The sequence below is a fragment of the Amphiura filiformis genome, chromosome 11 (assembly GCF_039555335.1).
Source record: "Amphiura filiformis chromosome 11, Afil_fr2py, whole genome shotgun sequence".
Taxonomy (NCBI): domain Eukaryota; kingdom Metazoa; phylum Echinodermata; class Ophiuroidea; order Amphilepidida; family Amphiuridae; genus Amphiura; species Amphiura filiformis.
Window position 1 is genome coordinate 15,880,662 of NC_092638.1, and position 26,097 is coordinate 15,906,758.

The 26,097-nt window shown below is 37.1% G+C and overlaps 1 protein-coding gene across 1 annotated transcript; it reads right to left on the reverse strand.

Moving 5' to 3' along the window:
* On the reverse strand, window positions 1–14,262 carry LOC140163510 (uncharacterized). Its single transcript, XM_072186824.1, has 4 exons — window positions 14,034–14,262; window positions 5,972–6,169; window positions 4,275–4,361; window positions 1–174 (listed from the first exon to the last, which is right to left on the reverse strand). Exons 1-4 carry the CDS (start codon window positions 14,127–14,129, stop codon window positions 1–3), a joined length of 555 nt encoding a protein of 184 aa, XP_072042925.1. The 5' UTR covers window positions 14,130–14,262.
* Window positions 14,263–26,097: the final 11,835 nt, after the last annotated feature.

Here is a 26,097-nt window from a genome sequence, read left to right on the forward strand (position 1 = left end):
TTAGCTTTTCGCAGTTCGTTTACGGTCCATTCGTCCACCACCGCGGTTACCCCAACCCCCCGAGCCCTGATTAGGACCTCCTCTTTTATTGCCACGCATATTTCTTTGATAGTTTGAATAACCCCCACCACCGTATGGGGCCATGCCGCCTCGGGGTGAAGAACCACGCATGTCCTGTTGGAACAATCAAACAAGTAGTCATTTGTTAGCTGCATAATTCTTTCTCAGACGCTCTTTGTGACAAGATCCTTGATTGGCAGAAATATATATCACTGTCTACATAAATTTCAAAATAAACTTTATACAGTTAATATTGTTAAAATTGTTTTAAATTATTATGGATGGATGATTAATAAAATCAAAAACTGAATTAAGAAAACTAGCTTGTGTCTGACGTTGTTGTCAATCAAACTCCCCATGATCCTTGATTGCTTAGTAGAAAGGAACGTTGATTCACAGATCTGGTGCCGATTGAAGAAAAGGAATAGAGGTTATCTGTGTTCTATAAGCTGCATATACTATCAGCGACTGCTACACCTTGTTTAGGAATTTCCAAAAAATGTACCTGCATGTGCAACCATCACAGTTTCAAAATAGCCCACCAAAGTCATGCAGGTTAACTCCGAGGTCGTGCATTGAATTGGTTTAAATAAGGAATACTACGGAAACCAGCGCCTTTTGTTAGAAGTCACACATGATAACCTCTATCGCAGAAACTAGCGGCACTTTTACAGAGCAAAAAGCAATTTTTCTAGGCATTGTTAACATGGTGCCTTCAGAAGCTAAAACATCACAACACTTGTGAACATACCGTGTCCGCGTTGGATTGACAGATGACGTCAGACGCAAACTAGTCTTTTTAATTTTGACTTTGATTATAGCAAAATTGGGTTAGGCAATGGAGCCATATTTGTTTGATCTTTTATAAATCGACCATCAACGCTTGGTATTTTATAAAACTTCAATTTAGTTGTGAAAACATAAATTTCATCTTTGTATGTAACACATTTCAAAGAACATTTTTTTAAATCAATTCTGATTGATGAGTCGATACTTTTTAGCTCACTTCAACAGTTGATCCCAATGATCAAACATATTTGGTTGCAGTGCCTTTCAATTACACCACAGAAAAAAAATTGTCTCAAAGCTTGTGCACAAATTAGTAAGTCCATGTTCGTCTATCTGACAATCACACAAATTCCTGTTCCTGTCCTTCAGATGCAATAATTTTACATGCATGTACTAAATGCATGACGATTCACACACAACATGCATCTGGCCAAATTTTCTTGCCAAATAGCCTCAGTAAACCTTGTCCTGAAACATTAAAGGTTTTTAACTTGAAGGGGAGCAAAGAGATTTTGGCTGAAGCAAGATTCAAACTGGTGACCTCTGGTTTGTGAGACCAGTACTTTACCATCTGAGCTATCCAGCCCTATGATGGACGGCAATCCCAATTACCAATATCTTTGCTCAGGTATTTTTAACTTCTGACAACTTTTGAGACAAACTTTTTTCAAAAGTAGCCTTACATAAAACATTACAAAATAGATCAAATGAAAATAAAATGTTAAAGAGACATACATGTACTATATTTGACTTAATTAGTAATTCAAGGGCACTTATTATATACTATGTTCAGAAATTCAAATTGGGCATTTTCCATACTTTTAGAATTACGCAATGTTGCAAATCACAGTAAAAAGAATTGTAAACAAATGCCACAACCATTGAAACTTAATGATATAAAAATGGGTTTCCTGTGATTTAGTAAACACTTTATTTTTTTATATTTTTATTTTATTATGTCAAGCTGAAATCTAGGAGATAACACTGAAGAAATTTTGGTCAGGCACAAGCAACCTGGTGAAGGTGATCGCCATAGATAGCTAGTCAGGGCATTTTTTACATGACAGGCAAGTGTAGCTAACAATATGGCTTATTACCCCGCCTTTACCAGATATGCCACAGGGAGAGCGGATTCAATTTTTTTGGGTCATGCCAGGATTTGAACCCGGGACCTCTCACACTCAAGACAAAGACTTTAACCAGTGTGCTACACTGCTTCCTTGTACCCAGTTACATGCTAAAAGAGCACTAAAAGGAAGATGGTTAAAAAGATGCAAATCAGAAAAGTGCAAATGTGGCGCTAATTAGGATGGGGCGCTAATTAGCTAAAGTATGTTAGCCGTAAATATGATTCTCCATAAAATTCATTAGTTAACAAAAGATTATCTATCAGAAAAAATATGGTTAATAATCACACTTCTCACGTCTGTGCAACATCCTGTTTCAGATTTTAATTACAACGTAGCATGTCCTTATTAACTCGTAGCTTATCAGAAAGTGTCATAATAATTTGTCACTTGCTCATGACAATGTTGCATACAGTGAATTTGATGAAGGACAGTTTGATAAAACTGTTCATTCAAAGTCTTGCTAAAAATACACAGGTCTCATTTAAATGGTAATGTACAATGTACATAGCAGCGTGTATACTGATATTGGACTCTGTCATGTTTGACATTTGCTTAAAAAGTTACCTTTTTCAGAGTCTTCATTGAGCAGCGACGTAGCTTGCGACACCATCACGGCTGTGATGGTGTGCATAGCTTCTGCCGTGATGGTGTCGCAAGCTACGTCGCTGCTCAATGAAGACTCTGAAAAAGGTAACTTTTTAAGCAAAATACAATGTACATGTTGGACAGCATCAATTAGCCCTTTGCAATACCAATTGTGTATACTCAGTATGTAGGAGGGGGTATCCAAAAGTTTTTGACATCACTCAGAAGTGAAAGAGCTATACCGATGAAATTTTGTCAGTGTAATCACTGGTCCTTATGTACATTATGGTCCAAAAATGGTCTCATAAGTAAGTTTACTTTTTTTTACAGGTGGCGCTAGATGGGCAGTAGGCGTATAACCTGCAAGATGGTGAAAATTGAGGCACGTAGCGTGATTAAGTTTCTGCATTTGAAGGGTTAGGCCTACAATGCTCAGAAAATCTATGATGAAATGAAAGCAATCTACGGTGATGATTGCCCATCATATGGCACTATTGCTTTTTGAAATAGGAATTTCCAAACTGGCCACATGTCCCTCACAGATGAGCCAAGAAGTGGGCGTCCATCACTTATGGATGATGCGGCCACAGTGAAAAAACTCAAGAAAGTGGAGGATCTTATCATGAAAAGGTTATCCCATCTAGCGCCACCTGTGAAGAAAGTAAACATTTTTGGACCATAATGTACATAAGGTCCAGTGATTACACTGACAAATTTTCATCGGTACAGCTCTTTCACTTCTGGGTGATGTCAAAAACTTTTGGATACCCCCTCGTATGTCACAGCTGTCACCTGTTCAGTGACACTTTCCATTTAAAGCCAAATTATAACATTTTCATACAAAATATATGAGTATTTCTTTGCCATAAAATGTTAGCTTTTACTATCAGATATGTCCCCTTTTAATTTTTTGTAGAACAACCGAGGTAAAGCAAAGAAAATTGGGATTTACTACTAGTGCCAATGTCGCCATGTGTAACACTCCGTCGGTTGTGTTACGGTACTATCCTTTGATGTGTATATCAGTCCCGCATGCCACATACGTAATGTGTGTTATGAACATTGTGTCTGCGTTCGATTAATATTTCCATCGTAATAATAAAACGATGGTTCCTGCGTTTTATTCAAAATCTCAGATTTTGACAAAACTACAGCACCTATAGTCTTGATTTTTGCAGGGTATGTTAGTTTAATATTTAAGTACAATATAATCATGTAAAAAAAACAGAATTTTGAAAAATATTGTGGGCGTTCTCCTCAGCAAATGTTATAATATGTCTTTAAGTGATCACTCTTGTTTACACAGCTAATGGAGGCCTGTGCAAATAGTGTATTAAAATATATATTGCAACGGCCACATTTTTTTCCATAATTTGTAAACACCATGCAAATTTTGTCCATTTGTGCTTCAATCACATTTGGTATACATGTACATGCAATTTTGGTAAGAGTCTGAAAAAAAAATCAATCTATAGTCTTATAGTGAATCTATTTTGTTATTATAATCTCAATTGAATAGAGTAAACTGTCGTTTTTTTGCGTAGCATGCCGTTTCTGGAAGCCTTTCTGCCTGGCAGAGATCTCAGATATTGTGTTTTCACCCCTTTAGCCTGTACCTTGTCTTGGGTTAATTTTGGGTTCTTCTAAAATGGGTTTTCAAATAAAAAAAATAAGCATTTAATGTGTATAGTTTGACTGGTAAATACTTACTCCCATTCTAGGGTACTTGGCTTGTCCTCTTTGGTTATCCATCATACGTCTCTTTCTCATCATGTCTTCTTCCATTCTATGGTATTCCTGCCAATAGAAATTGTACACATTTATTTCATATTCAATGCCCCATAGCCAATAGAAATTGTACACATTTATTTCATATTCAATGCCCCATATGGTCTAGGCAGAGAGGAGGGTAACCTAGCTCAGCCCATATTTTGGGGACCCGGACTTGCCAAAATACAGTTCGGACCCCTTACTTTTTTATTTTCAGAAAGTTCAGGGTCCCTGCGGACTCTGGAATGTTTTGTTCTAGTGCTACCCCTGAAAACCTGGGTGCCTACAGGGCAGGGCAGAGCGGGCAACACATAGAGTACATCTGACCAAACACCCATCAGGGCATTGGTCTATTCCAGCTGAAATCCACACTACCCCTGTGGAAGATTTTGGAAATATCTTCCACAGGGGGAGTATGTTTTTCAAATGTGACACGATCTGCTCCATGGGGGCCAAAGGAGGCATTATTGAAAATTGAGTTACTATAATTATTACCTTAAACAAACAATAGGCTATCAGATACTGAAAACACCAAAGGTCTAGCATACTTGGTTTTAAAGTTATGAAGCTTTGTGATGTGTGTTTTCTTATGTATTTTCTTGTTTTTTACTCCATATTTTTGCCTTTATCTCAATTTCAAATTTGCCACCTTTGGCCCCCATGGACCAGATCATGTCACAAATGTAATTGGTCAGAGTTTTGAAACCCATACTCCCTCTGTGTTATGGCTTTGCCTATATTCTACAACTGGAGTGAGTATTTCAAATGGAAGTTACCCACTTGTCTATTCTTTTATAATTTATACTCCCTCTGTGGAAAATGTTAGCTAAATCTTCCACAGGGGTAGTGTGGATTTTAAATGGAATAGCCCATAAGGGTTAATATGGTAATGACCATGCTAAATCATTCAATCAATGAAATATCGGTGATCTTTGATGTGGCATCATTTGTGACGTCCCAGGTCAAAAGCAGACACTTATAGACAGGACTGTAAATGGAGAAATAGCCAAAAATCAGCCCGCGGGTGATTTTCTCACAATTTGGGTTTGTTGCGAATTTGTGATGTTATTAATGTTTTAAATATTGTCTGTAGTTTCAGATCGGAATATCTTGGCATCTTGTATTTTTTGAGACATTTTTCAAGGTAAACTCTCAACATTGTCAATAATATTTTTAAATTCCGATATATCGCAATTTCCAATTTTAGAATACCATAACTTACCAACTCAATATCTTCGCTTAGGAATGTCCGATTTCATTGGGAAAAACGGTGTTGTGGAGCAAAATATCTAAGATACCGTAGAATTCCGTCTAGAAGCATATATGCCTCTAAACGAGGGTTTTTTTAACGAAAGATATGAAAGACCAATACCCTTCTCAAAAACATTGCAATAGATTGGTCTTACAAATATACATGTTTGTACAGCCGCCTTAATCAGTAATATAGTTGTTCAAACTCCAAATAACGTTTTTGTTGAGAGTGTCTGCCTCTTGTCTCTTGTGTCAAAAAAACCTCGTTTAGAGGCATACATATGCTTGTAGACGGAATTTTACGGTATATGTAAAAACCTCCAAATTGATAACCTGCCCAAAAGTGTCTCCTTTTGACATGACACATCACAATTCATATTACCAACCTGCATCATTTGGTGTTGTTCTAAGTCTCTTAGTCGTCTTTGTAACTGTACTCTTTCCATAGATGCGTCACCACCACCCCATCCTCCTCCTCCTCCTCCATAGCCTCCTCCACCTGCTCCATAACTATCTCCGCCTCCATAATTGCTTCCATAGCCTCCGCTTCCATAGCTTCCACCTCCATAACCACCTCCTCCATACTATTTGAAAACAGAACGGTTTTAACAATTATTATTAAAATGGGATCCAATGAGCAATACAAAAATATTTGTTTGATGATGCATAATCTTACCAATACGACTGTCTCAAACTAGAAATTGAGGTTATGACGTCATGGTTACTTGTGCTTAATTGTTGTCAGCCTTCATTGTATTATACATGTAGGACGTCATTGCACAAGACAATTTCGGCGCCTGGAAATTTTGAATATTATCGCGTTGTGTATTGAGAGACGGCTGTATTAATTCATTTTTATGGTCAATATGAGTTGTTTCAAATAAAACCACATGATTCGCGCTTGATAATTAATTTTCTATCATATAAGGCATAATGTTGTGATTGCCAGCCCGGGGGGGGTACTCAGTACCAATGACCATACGGGGACGTGCCGCAAATATGGGTAGCATTTTCAGCCTCTTGGTATATCAATGACTCCTTTTTCAAAGCCTATTTTGGTATATGAATGGGTCTTTTTTTCAAAATTTTCTTAATTTTTTCGGAAATTAGCCCAATTTTTCCTTAATCTAGCCATAATTTTCAAAATTTTCCCAAAATTTTGGGAAAATTTGTAAAAACTAAGACAATTTGGGATAAATTCGGCCGAAAATTTGACTTTTGGTATATCAATGGGTCCAAATTTCTTGAAAAATTGGTATATTTATGGGTCCACTTTCAAATTCTCAGCGGCACGTCCCTACCAAAACCAAACTTGAGTACCCCCCCACCCGGGATTGCCAGAGACATCCTTTAATGTACTGTTGCTTCTATTGAAGAGCCAGGGACATATTGAACATGCATTGCTAGCTGTTCAATAGAAGCAAAAGTAATTAAAATGTACAACTTTATCCAGCTTTGAATAAAAACCTCAGAACTTTTATTTAAATTTTTTTTTTTAAATAGCAGTTTTTCTCTGGTCCCAACCTTGAACAAGAAAGTTGATGATGCATAACTATAACTATTGAAAAAAGCAATTTTTAAGACTAAATCAAAATGATGACTTTTGTTGTATTGTGGCAGCACATGTTTTAGCATCAACATCACATTAATTTGAAAAGAAACTTGTATGGAAGACTGGAAGTACAAAAATTTGCTAAAAATTGGCTCAGTTTGCACATGTTTTTGCACCTGTTTCTGACAATGTTTTGGACCAACATAGAAATGAGAAAATTTATCATAGCGACTGGAGATGGAATATCACAGCAAAATGCACTTTTAATTTAATTTGAACAATTGAATAGAGGTTATCCACTTCACTCATGTGTGACTTCTAACAAAAGGCACTGGTTCCCGTAGTATTCCTCATTCAAACTAATTCAATGCACGACCTCGGAGTTACCTGCATGACTTTGGCGGGCTATATTGAAACAGTCATGGTTGCACATGCAGGTACTTCTTTAGCAGTGTTCGATTTACCTGGATTCGCATCGCAAAATGCGAGTCATTTTTTACAAACTGCTACTCAACTACACAGACCAGTAGCAAAAAATGCGATCCCAAAAAATTGGGGGAAAATGCCTACTTGCGATCGTGAACCACGCTGATATACCATCATTTGCAAGTTGCCATTTGTCGAAGTCAAAAATGTTTCCATAAATTCTATTTCCAAGAAAATAATCCACAAAAATATGACCCAAAAGTCCCTAAATCGTGATGTTTACGCCATTAAACTAAATACAGTATCCTCCCTTGTATGCAAATTTTTTGTTGTGTTACAAACTTCCATGTATTCCATGTATTCCATGTATTACCAGATAACTAAAAACGTGCATATTAATTTTATGACGTCATAGAAGTAGCACTGTTTATATGGTGTATAGTTCAGTGGTGAGATGGAAATATCGTGTGTCCTTGGTGACAATCTTCCAAAATTATACAAGATTTTTAGGATTTCATAGATTCCTCACATTATTTTAATGCTTCAGCTAATAAATTAGTGAGTTTCCTCTACTCAAAAATGTAGGACTTCTCTTGATTACTGAAGGAAAATTTGCGTTTAGAAAGGGCACACGATAATCAGCTTAGGAAGTTTAGGTGCCGAATTTTGAACCACATTCGGTCTGCAACACTGCAGTTGCATAACATTTTTTAAGCATTGAGTACTGGGATTGAGTAATCTGTGAGAAGATAAGAAAATACCAAAAAATCTATAAAATATGGTGAAAACAAACTGCTACTCAAAATTTTGGAATTGCTACTCAAATCTGAAAGTGAGTAGCAATTTTTGCTACACAAAAAAATAGATGAAAATCGAACACTGTTCTTTAGAATGTCCTAAACAAGGTATAGCAGTCGTTGATAGGATATATGCAGCTTATAGAACATGGATAAGCTCTATTGACATTTGATGAGGTGTAGACCCGGGTATGTGTAGCAACAACGTCCCATGGATTGCCATTCTTATCATGGCATACCGTGGCGTTTCTCAGCATGATTAATCATGAATTTCAGATAGACGCACAAATATCCGTCTCTGGACGCAAGTTTTTACAACCTTGTCGGCAAACTTGCGTCCACACGGATACATATTTTTAAAGCCGTAACGGGAACCCTGAGGTCAACTATTTACATATTATTCATAATGAGGTCAAGTACATGTACAGCGCTGGCCATAGCCGGTATCATGGAGAAAAATGCTACTCATGTTGATCACTTTGCTTGAAAAAAACACAAAATCATTAGCAGAATTGCGCCACGCATTAAAAAACTGTTAACACGCTTGAAAATGCACAGTAAGTAAGCAAGCATAAATTACCGTAAAAACGAGCATACCTCAAGGCTTCAAGCGCTTGTGCTACGGCAACTTTCATGCTTTTCGGAGCAGGCATCATGATATGACATCGCATCGGTTTGAATTTGGCTCTTTTTAAACGTTAAAAATAGCGATGAAATAAAAGGTATGTTTGTATAGCTAAAAACATAACCTTGAATGATGCAAAAGTTTATCTTGAAAAATTTGTAATTTTGACATAGCTAGCTCGGGTGGTTTAAAAGAAAAGATCGCCATCACATCATGACATGATCTAGTCCGAATAATCAGACCCAGAACAAAATATTAATTTCTGACATGATCGTGTTCTGGGTCTGAACTGTTTCCATTCGAAATCTTGATGCCAAATTGGACAAAAGAAGCACATCATGGTCCTACTTCACAGTGTTTTAATCCCCTGGCCTATTGCATGAATCACTCTATTGTGGACCATCCTTTTGATACTTGACAAGCGGAACAGTTTTGACAGGCCTTTTGTCTACCTCTCTGTTTGTAAACAAACGAGGAGGTCGAAATTGTCCTCCTCGGCGAAGCGTATTAAATAGTACGGCACTAGACATGATGATGATCATGATTTAGGTAACCCAGGCAAACCTTAGTTAACACATTTGCTGGTCAACCAAATTCGCCGACAATGTCAATGCATTTTTACATAGAAAGAAAGAAACCTACATAAATATGTTTTCTATACTTCACTTGACCCAAATATATAATTTTTTATGGTGATAAGTCACCCGCACATGGAATTTCAGAGGATTTTGATAGCAGTTCCATTAAAAAAGCTGCTATCGCCATGAGACTAAGATCTAGAAACACCCCGAAATGCCGTTTTGGGGAATTTTGCTAGATGAATCTTTTTGATGAAAGTCAGGCTTTGACAAGATGTAACTTTGCTACGGAAAGTGCTATGAAAAAAAGGTTTTCAGTTTTGGCTTTGTTTACTCAAGGGCTTTAATTTGGGCAATATCGTATTTCACGGCCCACTATTTTGGCGCCAAAGTTGGACCCCCTAGCTTACTGAAAATTGGTCGCACTATACGCAAATAGCAAAAATGATGATGTTTTTGAATTGTTTAATGTTTTCTTGCTGTATTGTCCTATAATCTTGTTAAAAATTTGGTAAGATATTATATTTAATGTGTAGAAATGTTTCTTGGTGAAAATTATAGTAAATTAAAAAAAATGAAATAAAATACAGTTTGCCAGTGTTGCTTTTGTCTTTGAGAGCATTTTCTTTCTTGTATTGTCCTATCCTACTATGCCTATTAAAACAAAATTGGGAGCGGTAAAAATGAAAAGCATTTATTCCGTTGTTTAATCGTATAGTTATAGGTTCATCATCCAGTACATTTTGTAAGCGTATGCGTTTTTAACCCGGTTTTTAACGGAATAAATAGCAATCCAGAGGGCCTATACTATGGTATGCCATTTATTCCGTCAAAATTATGCAGATAAATATGTTATTGTCGCGTGTCGGCTATAAAATGACGGAATAAATCATAGTAGTAGGCCTAGGCATAAAGTATGCAATTTATTCCGTCAAAATTTTGTCTGTAGGCCTAATAATATAAAATTTTTTTTTTTTAATTATCAGTTTTATTCTTTTAAAACGGAATAAATCGAATCAGTGTCACTTCCCAACTTTTAAACACGGGATCAAGTCATAACATGTTACAGTAATAACGGAATAAATCATAGTAGTCCTAAGGTAGGGTGTCCAGGTCAAAATTTTAAATTGTTAATTGTGTATTTTTTTTAATTTTATCCTAAAGAGTATGTTGAAAGACACTCATTAAAAAAAAAATTATCAAAATCGGACCATCCGGTCCCCAGAAACAGCCGTTTTAAGGCGTCAAAAAAGCGCAATTTTCGTCGTTTTGGTAAAAAGTGCAAAAGAGGGCGCTTTTGTAGACAATATGTAAACAAAATTACTGTTTCTTTGACACTGCAATGTTTGTTATTGGAAGTATTCATCCCTTGTCTAACTATATTCCAAGTTTTATTCAAATAGCTATAGCCATTCTTGAGTTATCGCACTTTGAAAAACATCGTTTTGCCTCATATTTGATATTACCCATAATGCATTGCTTTCATGGCTCCACCTGTGAATCAAGCCTGTACAATCTCTATGAAAAAAAAAAAAAAATTGTGCTACATTGAAATACATTTTCTAAAGTACTGTTGTGAAGTTATTTGAAATGCAATTCTTATGTAACTTGGCATGTTGGTAGTACACATAATGTGGATCAAGTTTTATGTTCAATAATTTGATGTTTTGTTAGTTTTAAGGCTTAATTTGCATAAATTAGCATATCTTACAGCGATGGTACAAATGAAGCTCAAGATTTGCTATAATAAATTTGTTTGGTAATGTTTGCAATGTGATCTGTTTACACTTGACAGCAACTGTATAATATTGTTGAGAAGTGAATTAAGTATGAGTGTTCAAATGAACTTTTAAAATAAAAATAACATACTTAAAATGGGATGTTCCATTTAATTAAAGGGGTAATTTTAATTGTTCTTCAATTTCGACCCTTTGTCTCTTGAGGGAACACATGATACATGAATGCTCACATTTTCTATTGTAATGTTGCTAATAAAATATACCTGTACTTGAAAGAACACAATTCTAGTCTGTGTCATTTTTATAATGTATAAATATTTTTGTTGAAGATAATAGAGTAGGCCTGCTCAATTCATGGAACAAGTATAGTGAATCAATCCATGTTGAGGGATTTTTGTAACTTCAATTTAGGTTCATATGTATTTAAATGTAGGCTTTATGAATTGTTTTGATTATATGTAATGTACATTTGTTTCCTATTTGATGTAAAAATAGGATGGTTGAAAAATAAAATAAAAATCATTTAATACAAGTCTCATTCAATTGCAAACTGAGTGGAATATTCCATTTTGTTTATGGGTATTTCAAAGTATAGACCGAGGAGCAATTTAACCCTTGCAAAATGTGAACCAAAAATTAGAGCTAAGATTAATATGAAAGAACATCAACAAACAATTCTTTAATTGACTTGATTGAGCATATTCAAAACAAAAAACAAAACAAACAAACAAAAACCTCAAAGATAAAGTCCCTTAAACTCTCCTGTTTCATGAAATTACCAGTAACTTGAGAACTGTTATATTAAAATACGAAAACATTTAAAACACATTTGTGAACAAGTCTTAAACTTTTTAAAGAGATTTATTTGCATGTCTTCCTTTCACATCTCATGCCCCAAACCCCTTCCCATCCCTCTTTCCCGGTCCCCCTCCCCCCTCTCACCACCCAATGTTGGGGTGTATTTTTTTTTAAATTAAAAATATTTTTTTAAAAACGGGCTTAAATTCGAAAAAAGAAACAACAAAAATGTTGTATATAAAATAAACATACTAAATAAATAAGTATTATTTAAAAAAAAATGAAAAACTAATCTAAATTTAGGGCTTTGAAAAGTGCCCCTCCAATATCATACACATCACCCTGAGACATCACCCCTATTCCAAACAATGGAATAGCCCAGCTACACCTCGTGCTTGCGACTGCAATCCTGCATACTTGGCCTGTTGGGTGATACCATATTGACCAGCAATCGTAGTAGACAATTAATGAGGGACAACATATTAATGGTTTGCGTGGTTGCATTAAAAACAAATCATTGCGTTAGAAATAGAAATAACATTCTATTCACCATCTGCAAGCCTATGATCTTTTTAAACAAAAACCTGTACCACATAACTGCCTGGTTTTTATTGTTTATAAAACTCGGGATAAAACATCTCTAAAATGTACCAGAAGATGAACAGTCATTTTTTTAAATTACAATCACCAACACAGAACCGGCCCCAACCGGCTTCGAGCGAACCACGTGTTAGTTGAATACGGCAACACATGCAGACTCGACAGCGCCGTCATACAGAACAGGCACATGCCTTGGTTTTGCACGTACGCTAGTCATGTGCACTAACAGCGGGGACGATATTGCGTGAGCTAGCTGGCAACACGGCAGCTGATTTTCACCTTGTTTCTCATTGAAACCAACGGGCGGGTATGGTATGACAATGTATGGGAAAGAAAATACACGTGGGCGATTTACAGAGATTTTTTTTAATGGATCTTGTAGCCGACAGAACAAGCTTTATTTTGATATCAAATCCAGTATATTGGGCCACGGGAACCATATTTCCGTAAGTGATACATTTTAAAAAAATATTAAAATACTTTCCTTTATCAAAAAATCTAGGGATTTCAGTATATAGGGCATTGAAGTCTGTACTTAATATACAATTAATAAAAATAATCATTTATAGGTCGTGTAGTTTCTATTCTGAGATATAAATCACCATTTTGTGAAAAATATTGGAGCCATCAGAAAAAAAAGCGACCAACATGGCCGCTCGAGTCGGAAAAAACCTCAACTTTGGAAAATCGTAGATGCAAAAATACTCATCGGATTTCAATATTTTTTGGATTTCTATTTGATTTCATCCCTTTTTAGTTGTATTACGAAGTTGTATAGCTCTATCTTAAATATTAAACAAATGAGAGCAATTCTAAAACGTTTGCTTTTTGCGTTCAACAAGCCGTGTGCTTGTGTGTGAATGGAAAACAACGGTACGCCGTGCGCTGCACAGTGGACACCCTACCTAAGGCTAAGCATGAAGTATGCAATTTATTCCGTCAAAATATTGCCTGTAATAATAATAATAATACTAATAAAGGTTTTGCCAACTCAGGGGATGTTGAACCCACCCAAAAGTTGAGATCAATGTAGATCAATTATCTCAACTTTGGTATGGTAATATAGTATAATGGGATTAAAATCATCCATATGCGCCCAAACTCTGGTACAATGGGGATTAAAATCATCCATGCAGGCCAAAACTGTCCTTGAGAGTTCCTCGTCTACAATCCTTGGAGCCCAAAATGAGCCCACATATTGTGATGTTTCTTATTTGTGGTACAGATATGAATAGAGTGCCCTATAACTCAGTATGCTGAGTTATAGTTACTAGAACTAGATTCATGTAGGCCTATGTCAAGTGTATTACACTTGACATAGGCGTAAGCTTACCCGTTGTTGCTGTCTCTGTCTTCCCCCTCCACCACCACCACCACCGCCACCCCCTCCTCGTCCCTTTCCACGACCGCCACGTGAATAATTCTGCATCGTCGATTCAAGAACTGATCTAGCTATGCGATTGCAAAATTGAAGTGTAAAATCTACTATATTTCACGGCGCCGAGTTTAATGCAGAAACAACATGCAATGCCGGCTCGCGGAAAGAAAGGAAAGTCAATTACAGGGGAACGCCGCGCTTGAAAGGTATTGGTACCTTATATGATTGACTTCACTCAACATCAAGAATCAAAAAAAATATAGTTTACGGCAAAGTCATTCAATTAACTACTTACATATATTTAAAGCTCTTCGAGTTATTATGGTGTACTCATTTGCAAGTAAGTGACCCTGCAAAAGTAAGCTGTGCGAATCCAGTATGTGCACCCCCGATACAGAACCCGGAAGTGTAGAAAAATTAATAAGCTCGTTTATATGTTTGTCACAGCGCAACTCTGCGATTCTCGCTTTTCGTATGCGGTTAATGTTTAGGACCGTTCCCCTGTTACTAATAAAAGTGGCTTTGAGACTAATTAAAGAACTTAGTCATTAGTTCAGATTCAGAAGTTAGAAGTCAGGAACCAGATTCCATGATTCAGATATTAAGTCAAGTTCATCTGGTTTACGTTCATTTGCTTTCTACAGAATATATTTCCATTCAACAAACAAGCTCCAGCCTCTTTGGTTATTTGGTACTGCACTGCCAAAAGGGTATGACCTGAGGCCAGCACTTCAGTTCAGGTGACAGGTAGGTAGCATGGTATGGGCCATGGCCTTCATCCCCGGCCTCAAGTTCAAGGGCAAGGCTTGGCACCCGGGCTTGGCACATGATGGACATCACAGATTCACACATTATGCCTGCACATGCAGCATGCACAGATTCTAGAACTTTAGAAGGAATCCTCCTAGAATCTGTGATGTCATGGCCATGGTACAGGGAACGTTCATAAATACTTTGGTGGGGGGGGCTGGAAAATTCCAGGGGGGGTCAAAATGTTTTGACCTAGGCGGCCTACCAAAAAGGGGGGGGGGGGGGGGGCAAAAAAGTTTTTAACAGGGAAAAAGGGGAGGGGGGTCAAGAAAGTTTTGACACCCATATTAGGCCATTTACAATTGATCCTTATAGTTTCCTGTTTCCCGCCCGCGTCCAAAGTTGAGACATTGCAAAATATTTAATTATTTTATTTATAATTTGGATTTTTACTTAAAAAATAACTTTTAATGACTCCCATCTGCTACTTTCTGACTTTGTTCATATCAACTATAATGACGAATAAACAAAGAACATATAACTGTACCATTACTTTAATATATATAAAATCAAACATATTTTGTAAAATAATTAATTTAAATGCATGTTCCTTGTCAAACGGGTTGATGTAGGTTACGACCACTTGTTTTAAAATAAAGAAAATAATAGATAATTAATAATTAATAATTAAAAGTCGCCTCAACCCTTGTTTTCAACCATGAAACAGGAAACTAAGAATTAATTGTGAAGGGCCTTAAAAAGGTGGGTCAAAAAAGTTGTTTTTAAATTATTGTCAATATCGTAAAATACAATAAGAAATTAATATTTTATGTTATTTTTGCTAATTGGTTATGAAAAAAGATTGGAAAATGTGTTTTCAAAAAAAATTAGAATACAACTTGAAGTCTTTGGGCTTGATTGTCACAGAATAAAAAAAAAGGTCGAAAAATGCCCTGAAATTGCATGTTTTTGGCCCTTAAAATTCAAATACCAAAATTTTACTTTCATTGCCATTTAGGACTAACTAAAGGATAAGGATTTAGCTAGATGTTTCATTTAGCAAACAGGATAATATTTTTAAAAAAAAAAAAAAAATAGTGCTGTATTTTTGAATAGGGAGTACAGGCTGAGAACACTGCCTGCCACACTGACCAAGTACAAAATTGAGTTACCCCGGCCCGTAGTCTGTGTTACAGACTGGAAAACTGATAACTACCCGCGAGCTACCAACATGTGTAGGAGTATACCAGTAACGCTCCCGCGGCGACCTGGTGCGCGACCTGATTTGATTTTCAGCGCAAGGTTATTGTGAGGTCATTTGGGGTCATCCGGGGTCAAATCGCCATATATTGTTGCAGGTTCATGAAATTTGGTGGGAGCGCCCACTGTAGGAAGACAAAAATGTCAAGGACATTTTGGGGTCATCCAAGGTCAAATCGCCATAGATTGTTGCAGGTTCCTGAAATTTGGTGGGAACGACCACCCTAGCAAGACAAAAAATGTCAAGGGCATTTTGGGGTCATTCAGGGTCATCCGGGGTCAAATTGCCAAATATTGTCGCAGGTTCATGAAATTTTGTGGGGACGACCACTGAAACAAGGGGTCGGGGTCAAATCGCCATAGAAATCAGGTCGTGAAATTCGGTAGGAACGCCCACCTTAGTGAGGCAAGTAATGTGAAGGTCATTTTGAGGCCAATTGAAATTGCACCAGTTAAAATGATGGGCGTCAAGGTGGATCGAGGCATTGCGGCCGACGCTTTGCATTGAGAACTGCGCAGGTCGAGAACCGCAAAATTCTAGTTCTCATTTTAAGTGTGAGTTAATTGGCAAAGTGCAAGAAATTGCACTTATGAAAATGACCAATTATTAACCAGGTGTAGTATCACTAAACATCCAATCACCTTGGAAGTGATCACATATTTATTTCTATTCAGTTTTGCACAGTGCAACTCAATCATCATATTCTGAGGCTAGACCAAACACTCTTCTTGACCATAAACAAGCAGTTCTTTTCGAAGTTTCAAGAATCAGTTGCAGACCTAGCTGTACTACAGTACTTTACAACTACTACTAGTCCTAGCCTGAATTTGTACTTTGGCCGAGGCTTGCTGGTCATCTAGAGGTAGGTACCATATATTTAAAGGCTCGAATGTGGCACTTGCCGTGGAGGTAGCTGCGTGCAGTAAGCAGCAGTGTATCCAAGGGTGCTGTCCCCCTGCTTTGGAGCATCTTTCTCCCTCTCCTGTCGGATGCTGTCCATCATGTTATTTTAGATTTAAGGGGGTACTACACCCCTGGTCAATTTTGTGCCTATTTTTGCATTTTTCTCAAAAATTATAGCAAATTAATGACAAGTAAGAATAGATATGTATATTATAGGGGCAATGACTACAACTACTGTACTGAAAATTCAGCAACTCAAAGCAAGTAGTTATTGATTTATTGATCAAATATTGGTTTTCCCTCACAACTGTTGTCTGTGCTGAAATAAAATTTCCAGTGCAGTAGTTGTAGTCCTTGCCCCTATAATATACATACCTTAGTTGTCCCCAATGCGCTATAATTTTTAAAGAAAAATGCAAAAATAGGCACAAAATTGGGCAGGGGTGTAGTACCCCCTTAACAGCTATAGTACACAGGAATTTTGACCATTTACATCAAATTTCCCCTTAAGTCCCCAAAAGTCACCTTTTTACCTACTCCCTGGGAAAAATCTGACCTATACCATTTGCACAGGACCTTGTTATAGTAAAATTTAATAGAAATTTAGAATGATGTACAAAAAGTTGCTTTCCATGTATGTAACATAGCCAGTGGGGGAGAGCTGGGGTAAAATTATGTTTTTCGTCTGAACATGCACAAACCTGTGTACCTCCTTTTGAAAAATGGTGCATTTCAACTTGAACCTTGTTGATTAGGCTTTGTAGCACAAGCAGGTGATTTTGCATTATAATTTTGCATACCATTTACATTTTGTATTAATCCACATGGTGCTTTTAATAGCACAGGGTTTCCCAAACCATTGGTTGTGACCCAAATGTGGGTTGCTAGCACTTCTCAAGGGTCACACACCTTTAAAGAACAATAAAGTAAAACATACATAAAAGTAGGACAATGCGTAATTAAAGTTAGAGCCACATGCACAGACTACTATCCATTAACAGTCAAAGTCCTGTGTTCTAGCTGTTTCTGTGAATTCTCGCATATACATGAGGGCCAATTGTTTGATCGTGCATGTCTAGCTGCGTGCTTTCGCGATATAGCTTTGTGTGTCTTCATATTTACACGAAAGACTAAAAATATGCGGCATGTGCATAGCAGTTTCGTCTGTTTATTATTATCGGGTGATGCTGAGACTTTAACTGTTTGTGGTTAGTCGGTAGTACGTAGTCTGTGGTTTCTGCAGCACTCGGGTATCAAGTCGTACTATCGTTCAACATTGGAAGTCAGCTCAGACCAGCCCTTGAACATATAGAAACGTAGTCTCTTTTGCTCTCAAGAATTGTCCACTGGCTCGTACTACAGCAAATCACTTTGTCGATTTCAGCTGGAAAACGGTCGATGGTCATATTTTAATTTCTAAAAAAAAATCCAAAAAAGATACCAACACGGGCCGTTCAGCATTTAATAGGTTATAGTATTTCCTAATTAAGCTGTAAAAGTCATAAATGTAGGTTATTATCGCAAGGCGGACGGAAATTACAAGCCCACCTTTCTAGTATCAAAAATGCCTCATATTCAGCATCCTCACACAGAGATTTCACGTCTTTCGCCAGCTGGGTGATATTCCTGAAACCAGTTCTCCTGAACGGATTGGCCGATGATGGCGGGTTTTTTTATGTTCTCTTCGTAATTTATTCACAAAAAATATTATGTAAAAGTTTTTCTGATTGGTTAAAAAATTTCGACGGACGGTAGGAAAACGTGAAGCCCCATCCAATCACGATAGTTGTGACATGAGCCGATCACACGAAGACCGTAGGATAGGAATGACTGCGCATGCTCCAATGAACTGGACGCTACCTCACCATTCATGAGTATGGGGAACACATGCAAAATATTAATAAATTCAACTGTTGTAATTGAACATGTTTTATAATAAGATTCAAATGTAGGCTTACTACCAATAGTAACTAATTTATGCCTTTGATATGCTTCCGTTAGAGTGATAAAAGTATTTTGAACATGAAAATTAATGCTTTATGGTCTCATTGTTTATGTAGGCCTATTGATTTACCCGTGCAAGAAAATGATATTGCCCATGCGCTATTAACAATAGCCTGTCCTTGGAATCATTGATCTGTGAAATGTAAACATGGTAAACCATGGAAATAGTAGATGAGAAGGAATCACAACGAAATCGATCGCCTGTGACTAATCCCGCTTATCTATTCTTCATTACAAAGGAAGAGGACTCAACAAATTCTCTTTTGAGGACACTCATATTCTGAGACGAATATACCTAAGGTATATTCGTCTCAGCTCATATTGCCGCCAATAGCGTGATTTGGTTGCATACCTGGAAATTCATAGCGATAAATCTTTGCGCACAAACAAATTTTGAACCGGTTGTTGTGACCTTAGTTGATGAAGCGCACTTTTAACGTTCATTTAGACTGGATTTGATAAACATTTGCAACAGATTTCTGCATTTTCAGATGCAGAGAAGTCAAAACAATACAAATATTGGGAAATTTAATCACATTGTATTTTCGACTCAAGACACTTTAAAAAAAGTTTTACATTTTGTAAGGATATTCGTATTTTCACTGACCCCAAATTTAATTAAAATGTAAAGGTATAAAACAAGTTGTTCCGATTGTTTCCGAAAAATGGGAACAGATTCTATCATAAGACACAACAGAAAATCAATTCTATCAAATTGCCTTCACATGTGCCCCAGACCGCCCACATAGGTAAATTTGCCCCTAAATGTTTCAAATATATGACTTTCTACTTCCGATTTTGGTAATACATCCTTCCCACAAGGCATTATTTTGGGTTATGTTATCCCATCTGTCCCATAAATGCATTCATATTTCCCGCCCTTTCCTGCTCACAAGGCCGCATTTAGGCCATAAGCAATGGTCGCTTGACTGCAGCTTTAGAATTGAAAATGTCATGTCATAGAAATGTTACGTCACCGATGACCATCGTGTTGGGATATAATCCCGAGGATTATGGTATAACTATTAGGGGTGGTGCAATAATTATGTGTACCACTGGGGGTGAATTCTCAAAATGGTCTGCCAAAAACGCTTGCCCCCTTTGGCCATGCCAAAAATCTTTGCCCCCCTTCGACATGCCAAAAAACCTTTGCCCCCCCTTTTGATGTGCCAAAAAATCTTTGCCCCCCCCCTTACACATGCAAGATTTTGGGGGAACCTGAATTTAAAACCTTAAATTGTCTTATCATATAATGCGAGCGCAGCGAGCAGGAAATTTTGCATATTTGAATGTGTTCCTAACGTTTTCCCACGCCTTTTTAGGGCGTAATATAGAAACGATACCCAAAATATCTGTGCCAAAATTGCTTGACCCCTTTTGACCAGCCAAAAATTCTTGCCCCCCTTCTGGCCTGCCAAAAATCTTTGCCCCCTATAATTCACCCCTTCGGCGTGTTGATGTGTATAGAAACGTCAATGTACATGTCGGCAATGTGTTTGGAACTTTGATGATGGTTAGTTGTGATTCCTTCTCATCTACTCTTTCCATGGGTAAAAACACATGCACTGATAATGCACATAGCTTGGAGCACATCGTTCAGCATTTAAAGAGACTTTTGCACTAAAACATTTCCATATGTAAGGATCTGAAGGGGCACAGCAACTTTTTAGGGCAAGTTGATAATTGCCTTGGATATTCACTGAAAAGGCAAGGCAGCACGGCAGTTTGTAATAATTCAAGAGGGCATCATCGCAACTGTTGAAAATTTGAGAAGGGCACCAAGGCAATTTCTCAAAAGCGAAGAAAACACACAGTCTGATAGATGATTTTATAATGAAGGGGCAGGGCTGGGGCACCGACGGCAACTTCATTAGGGCACAGCAAGTGACTGCCGTCAGTAAGGGACCGTTCACAAACACTTGTAAGGGGGGCCTGATGCAAAAAATTTTTATCGCGAACATTTTTCGGGGCCCCCCCTTTACAGACCTCGAAAATTTCAGGGCCCCCCTTTTTGACATGAAAATTATGGGTCAACCCCATAGAAAAGCATATAAACTCAATTTTTCCAGGAAAATTTGTGGTCATTTTTTTTCAGGCCCCCTTAGGAGGACCCCCCCTTTTTGCATCAGGCGCCCCCCTTACAAGTGTTTGTGAACGGTCCCTAAAGGACATATTTTGAGGGCATTACGGCAGATTTCTCAAAAGCGAAGAAAACACACAGTCTGATAGATGATTTTATAATGAAGGGGCAGGGCTGGGGCACCGACGGCAACTTCATTAGGGCACAGCAAGTGACTGCCGTCAGTAAGGGACCGTTCACAAACACTTGTAAGGGGGGCCTGATGCAAAAAATTTTATCATGAACATTTTTCGGGCCCCCCTTTACAGACCTCGAAAATTTCAGGGCCTCCTTTTTTGACGTGAAAATTATGGGTCAATCCCATAGAAAAGCATATAAACTCAATTTTTCCAGGAAAATTTGTGGTCATTTTTTTCAGGCCCCCCTTAGGAGGACCCCCCCTTTTTGCATCAGGCGCCCCCCTTACAAGTGTTTGTGAACGGTCCCTAAAGGACATATTTTGAGGGCATTACGGCAGTGGGGATGGGCACCCACAGCATTATATTCGAGGGCAAGCTGGCTCAGACCTGAAATGTGAGGTTTCTACATCACTACTTAAACTTTGACAGACTCCGCTCAAATAAGTAGGCACACACGTCACGTTATAGTTTAGGTAAGTAACATCATTTGTATTATGCTCATTGCAGCTGCGCTGTGTTTGCACATGAAATGTATGTCACAGGAAAAAAGTTTGGGAAGCCCTGGCTTCACATGTGTATGGCAATTTGCGTCAATAGGGACATCTTGTGTTTCTGAAGTCATGTATAAAGCCAGTTAATACATTAGGTGGGGGTGGGAAAAGAGAGCTTTTACCGGGCATTCCAGCACAATTTAGGATCAACTTGATTATTTGCTAAATATAGTGTGAAATTGCACTCTTTCTCTTCTTTTTTTTCCTTTGTTTTCTTTTCTTTGCCTTTTGTTTTTTACAAAAAAGGGCTTTATATTTTGAATCTCAAACATTTTTATTACTTGGTTTTATTGGAAGTTTTTTCATTTAGAATTGCTCAACGAGGATTATAATGTTCATTGACTATATATTGTTTTTCATTTTGAAAAAAAATTGTAAAAATTGTACATGTGCTTTGTAAAGTTAATCAAATCATGATTTCAGTTTATCTTTTGGCCTCTGTATATGACCTTGAAACCACCATTACATGAAGGATTCCATTGTGCAGCTATGACCCAAGTTGGGTTGCAATAGAATATTTGAACTGTATAACTGTTTGAATTAAAATTCATATGAGACCAAATTTTAACCAATAGCCTTACAACACATGTACTGACGGATGGGCACATGACTTGTGATGCCAAGAGGTCTTTAATTTGTGCACTTTATCATGTGCACTATAAGTTATTGTCGATTTTGTAATCATCTACTTCGAATCAGTAATCATGTCAGCAGTAATGTCTTATTTTTCATTTTTAGAAACATGACTAGCCAATGCAGAAAAGGTTCACCTTGGACAGCACCCTACGTTCAACCTTATATATGCAAATACTGCAAACTTGTTTGCAAAGATTATGATCGGTTTGTTCATCACCTCCAGCGCCATAAAATGAAGCTACACATATATATAGGCAAGGCTCTTTTCAACATGCTTTAGCCAGGTATTGCCAATCATTTACTTACCATTGTGGTCAAAAATATGATGACATAAGTTTCTTTGACAGCACTGAGAAGCTCTGAGACTAGACATGCAAAGATGTTAAAGGAACCAAATCATTTCATGCAGCCAAGGGACAAGACAATACATCAAAGATTTTATACCAATAACAAAATTTACCAATGTAAATGCTGCAACAAGAGTTTCTTAACTAAGAAACTCAAGATTATCCATGAAAGGATTCATTCCGGTGACAAACTATACCAATGTAGATACTGCGACAAGAATTTCTTGTTCAAAAGCATCAGGTCTGTACATGAACGATGCCATACCAAAGAGAAACCTTACCAATGTAGGTACTGCAACAAGAATTTCTCAACGTCAGGCAACATGATTGAACATGAAAGGATTCATACCAAAGAGAAACCTTACCAATGTAGGTACTGCAACAAGAATTTCTCAAAGTCAGGCAACAGGACTGAACATGAAAGGATTCATACCAAGAAGCCATATCAATGTAAATATTGTAACAAGACTTTCTCAGTCGTGTCTCACAAGACTGAACATGAAAGGATTCATACCAAAGAGAAACCATATCAATGTAAATATTGCAATAAGTGTTTTTCAGAGGCCCATCACAAGACTGAACATGAAAGGATTCATACCAAAGAGAAACCGTACCAATGTAAATATTGTAACAAGAGTTTCTCACAGGCAGGTAACAAGAATAGGCATGAAAGAATTCATACCAATGAGAAACATTACATGGATAATGTGTGAAGAGTTTCTCATCACCAGATGAGAAGACTGTACATGAAAGGATTCATACCAAAGAGAAACCTTACCAATGTAGATACTGTGTGATTTTCTCATCATCAGGTGAGAATGAATATGAAAGGATTCATACCAATCAAAATCCATACCAATGTAGAATGTAACTACAGCAGTATTAAAGAATTTCTCATGCACAAGTAATTGGTCTCCACATGAAAGGATTCATACTAAAGAGAAACCTTGTCAATTCAAATATTTTACAAGACTTTATCATAGCACAAGAGAAAACATGTGAGACTTCATACCAGTAAGAGACCTTATCAATATCAAAAATGCAAACAGACTTTCTTGTGGGTAGCAGACATAAGGACACATGAAAGGGTAAATATTGCTTCAAGAGTTTCTCACATGTGTCACAAGACTAGACATGAAACATGAAAGACTCCATACCAATGAGAAACCCTAATATCAGTGTAAATATTTTGTAACAGTTGTTTCTCGCTGGCACATATAACAAGAGTAGACACAAAAAGATTCATACCAAAGAGAAAACTTGAATTTGAATACTGCAACAAGTATTTCTGATCTATAGGTTCATAACAATTCTTAAAATAGTGAAAACTAATAAATAATAATAATAATAATAATCTGCAAGAGAATTAAGAACTTTTTGGGTCATACCATTACTGAAAAATTACAAGTAAAATTTGACACATTAAAAATTGTATAAAATTGTTAGTATTTAGAAAAAATCAAAATATTAAAATTCTGTTGTGGAGAAAGATGGAATTTGTTTACAGTTGTACAATTATTATACTATATCTCAGACTTCTTGAAGAGATACTAATTGGGTGACAGCAAAGTAAAAAGTGTGGTCATTTTGTGAAAGGGGGTTGAGTAAGGGCAGTCAATATCACATATTTGTAACCCATAGTACTAATGAGTGCTCTCCAAGGAATTTATTGGGGGTGTGGGGTGGGTATTGAAAAGGGTGTTTCATATGTGACCATGAAGTCTCAAAAAGCACCCTAAATAAGCTTTTATGAAGTTTAACAATGCACCCCCAGAAAGTAGCACCACTATGCAAGTAGCCTTTCGTCACCCTCATAACAAGTCATTATTTATTACATGTTTTTCATTTGCAATTTTGAGTTTCTGAGTAATAAACCCATAATTAATCAAATTTCCAGCCGCATTCTTCATTAACTTCTGGAATACATCAAAAGAGATGTATATATCCACAAGCTAATGAAGAATGTGGCTGGAAATTTGATTAATTATGGGTTTATTACTGAGAAACATGTAATAATGACTTAGGCAGTTTTGTTATGAGGGTGATGATTTGCCTTGTTTCACTTAGAACATTAACCCTAACCCTACCTGTGGTTTTTGGCTATCGGAAGGAAAGAAGGAGCGAAAAGGAGAGAAGATGAAGAAGAAAGTCACTTGGCACCCCGGGATTGAACCTGGGACCCTCGCAGAAGATCCCCAGCATGTAGCTACACAGGTGACGTTGGCCCGCCAACGATTCCCTGGGTATATGACTTGGTCTGATTGCGTCATCAAGTCCCGTGGAATGCATGCACGCAGAGCGGTTTTAATAGTGAGCTTTAGTGAGTCCTAGTTGGGTTAGGGTTAAGCAGAATCCAGTGTCATTGTGGACAGGAAATTTGCTCCTGGGTCAGTCAAAATTAATGCCTGTGACATATATGCTAACTTTGAAAAATATTGTTTTAGTAAGTTCTGTGAAGTCAAAACAAGACCATACTAATAAATGAATAGCTTTTTGAAGTTTTGGTGAAAATGACGATCACCTGTCAATCCTAGCGGAAGGGGGGTCCCAAATTTACAAAAAAGTCAGCGTCAATAAAATTGCGACCCCCTATTTTGGCAACAAAAATTTCATGACCCCCACCACCACTGATACACATAAAATTGTATTGAAATCAGTCTTTTTGAATAAAATAAACACACTATCTTTGGTCATCTTGTGACTCCCTACATTTTGGGTATCAAATATTTTATGACCCCCTCCCTGCCTATTTTTCTTTCCAAAACACAAAAGTTCATAACTTTTATACCATTCTAAATCATTTGTCCCAAAGGACTCTAAACACTGGTTTTTTAATGACAAATTTCAAATTTGCTTTAAGGGATCTAAAATGAGCGTTTATTGGGTTTCGACAGTATTTTTTGTGGGACCTGAGAGCACCCCAGACCTATCGAATTGCATTCTGAATCTGAAGCATGTCTTTCTGATATCAAATAATTTTCATTTTTGAAAATCACAATATAATACAAATTTTATGACAAATTATAAAAATTGGATATTTTTCAAATTGTTGATATAATACAGTCCTCGAAGTAAATTATATAAATCTAATGATATATTCTTAAAGTGTATGTAGCAGGGAGGAAAAGCCGACGGTCAATTGAAAATTTTGACCTTTCATATTGAAGATATGGATTTTTTCCCAAAAGACCTAATTTTTTTTGGTGTTTTGGGAAAAAATCCATATCTTCAATACCAAAGGTCAAAATTTTCAATTGATCGTCGGCTTTTCATCCCACCTAAATACACTTTAAGTATAAATCATCAGA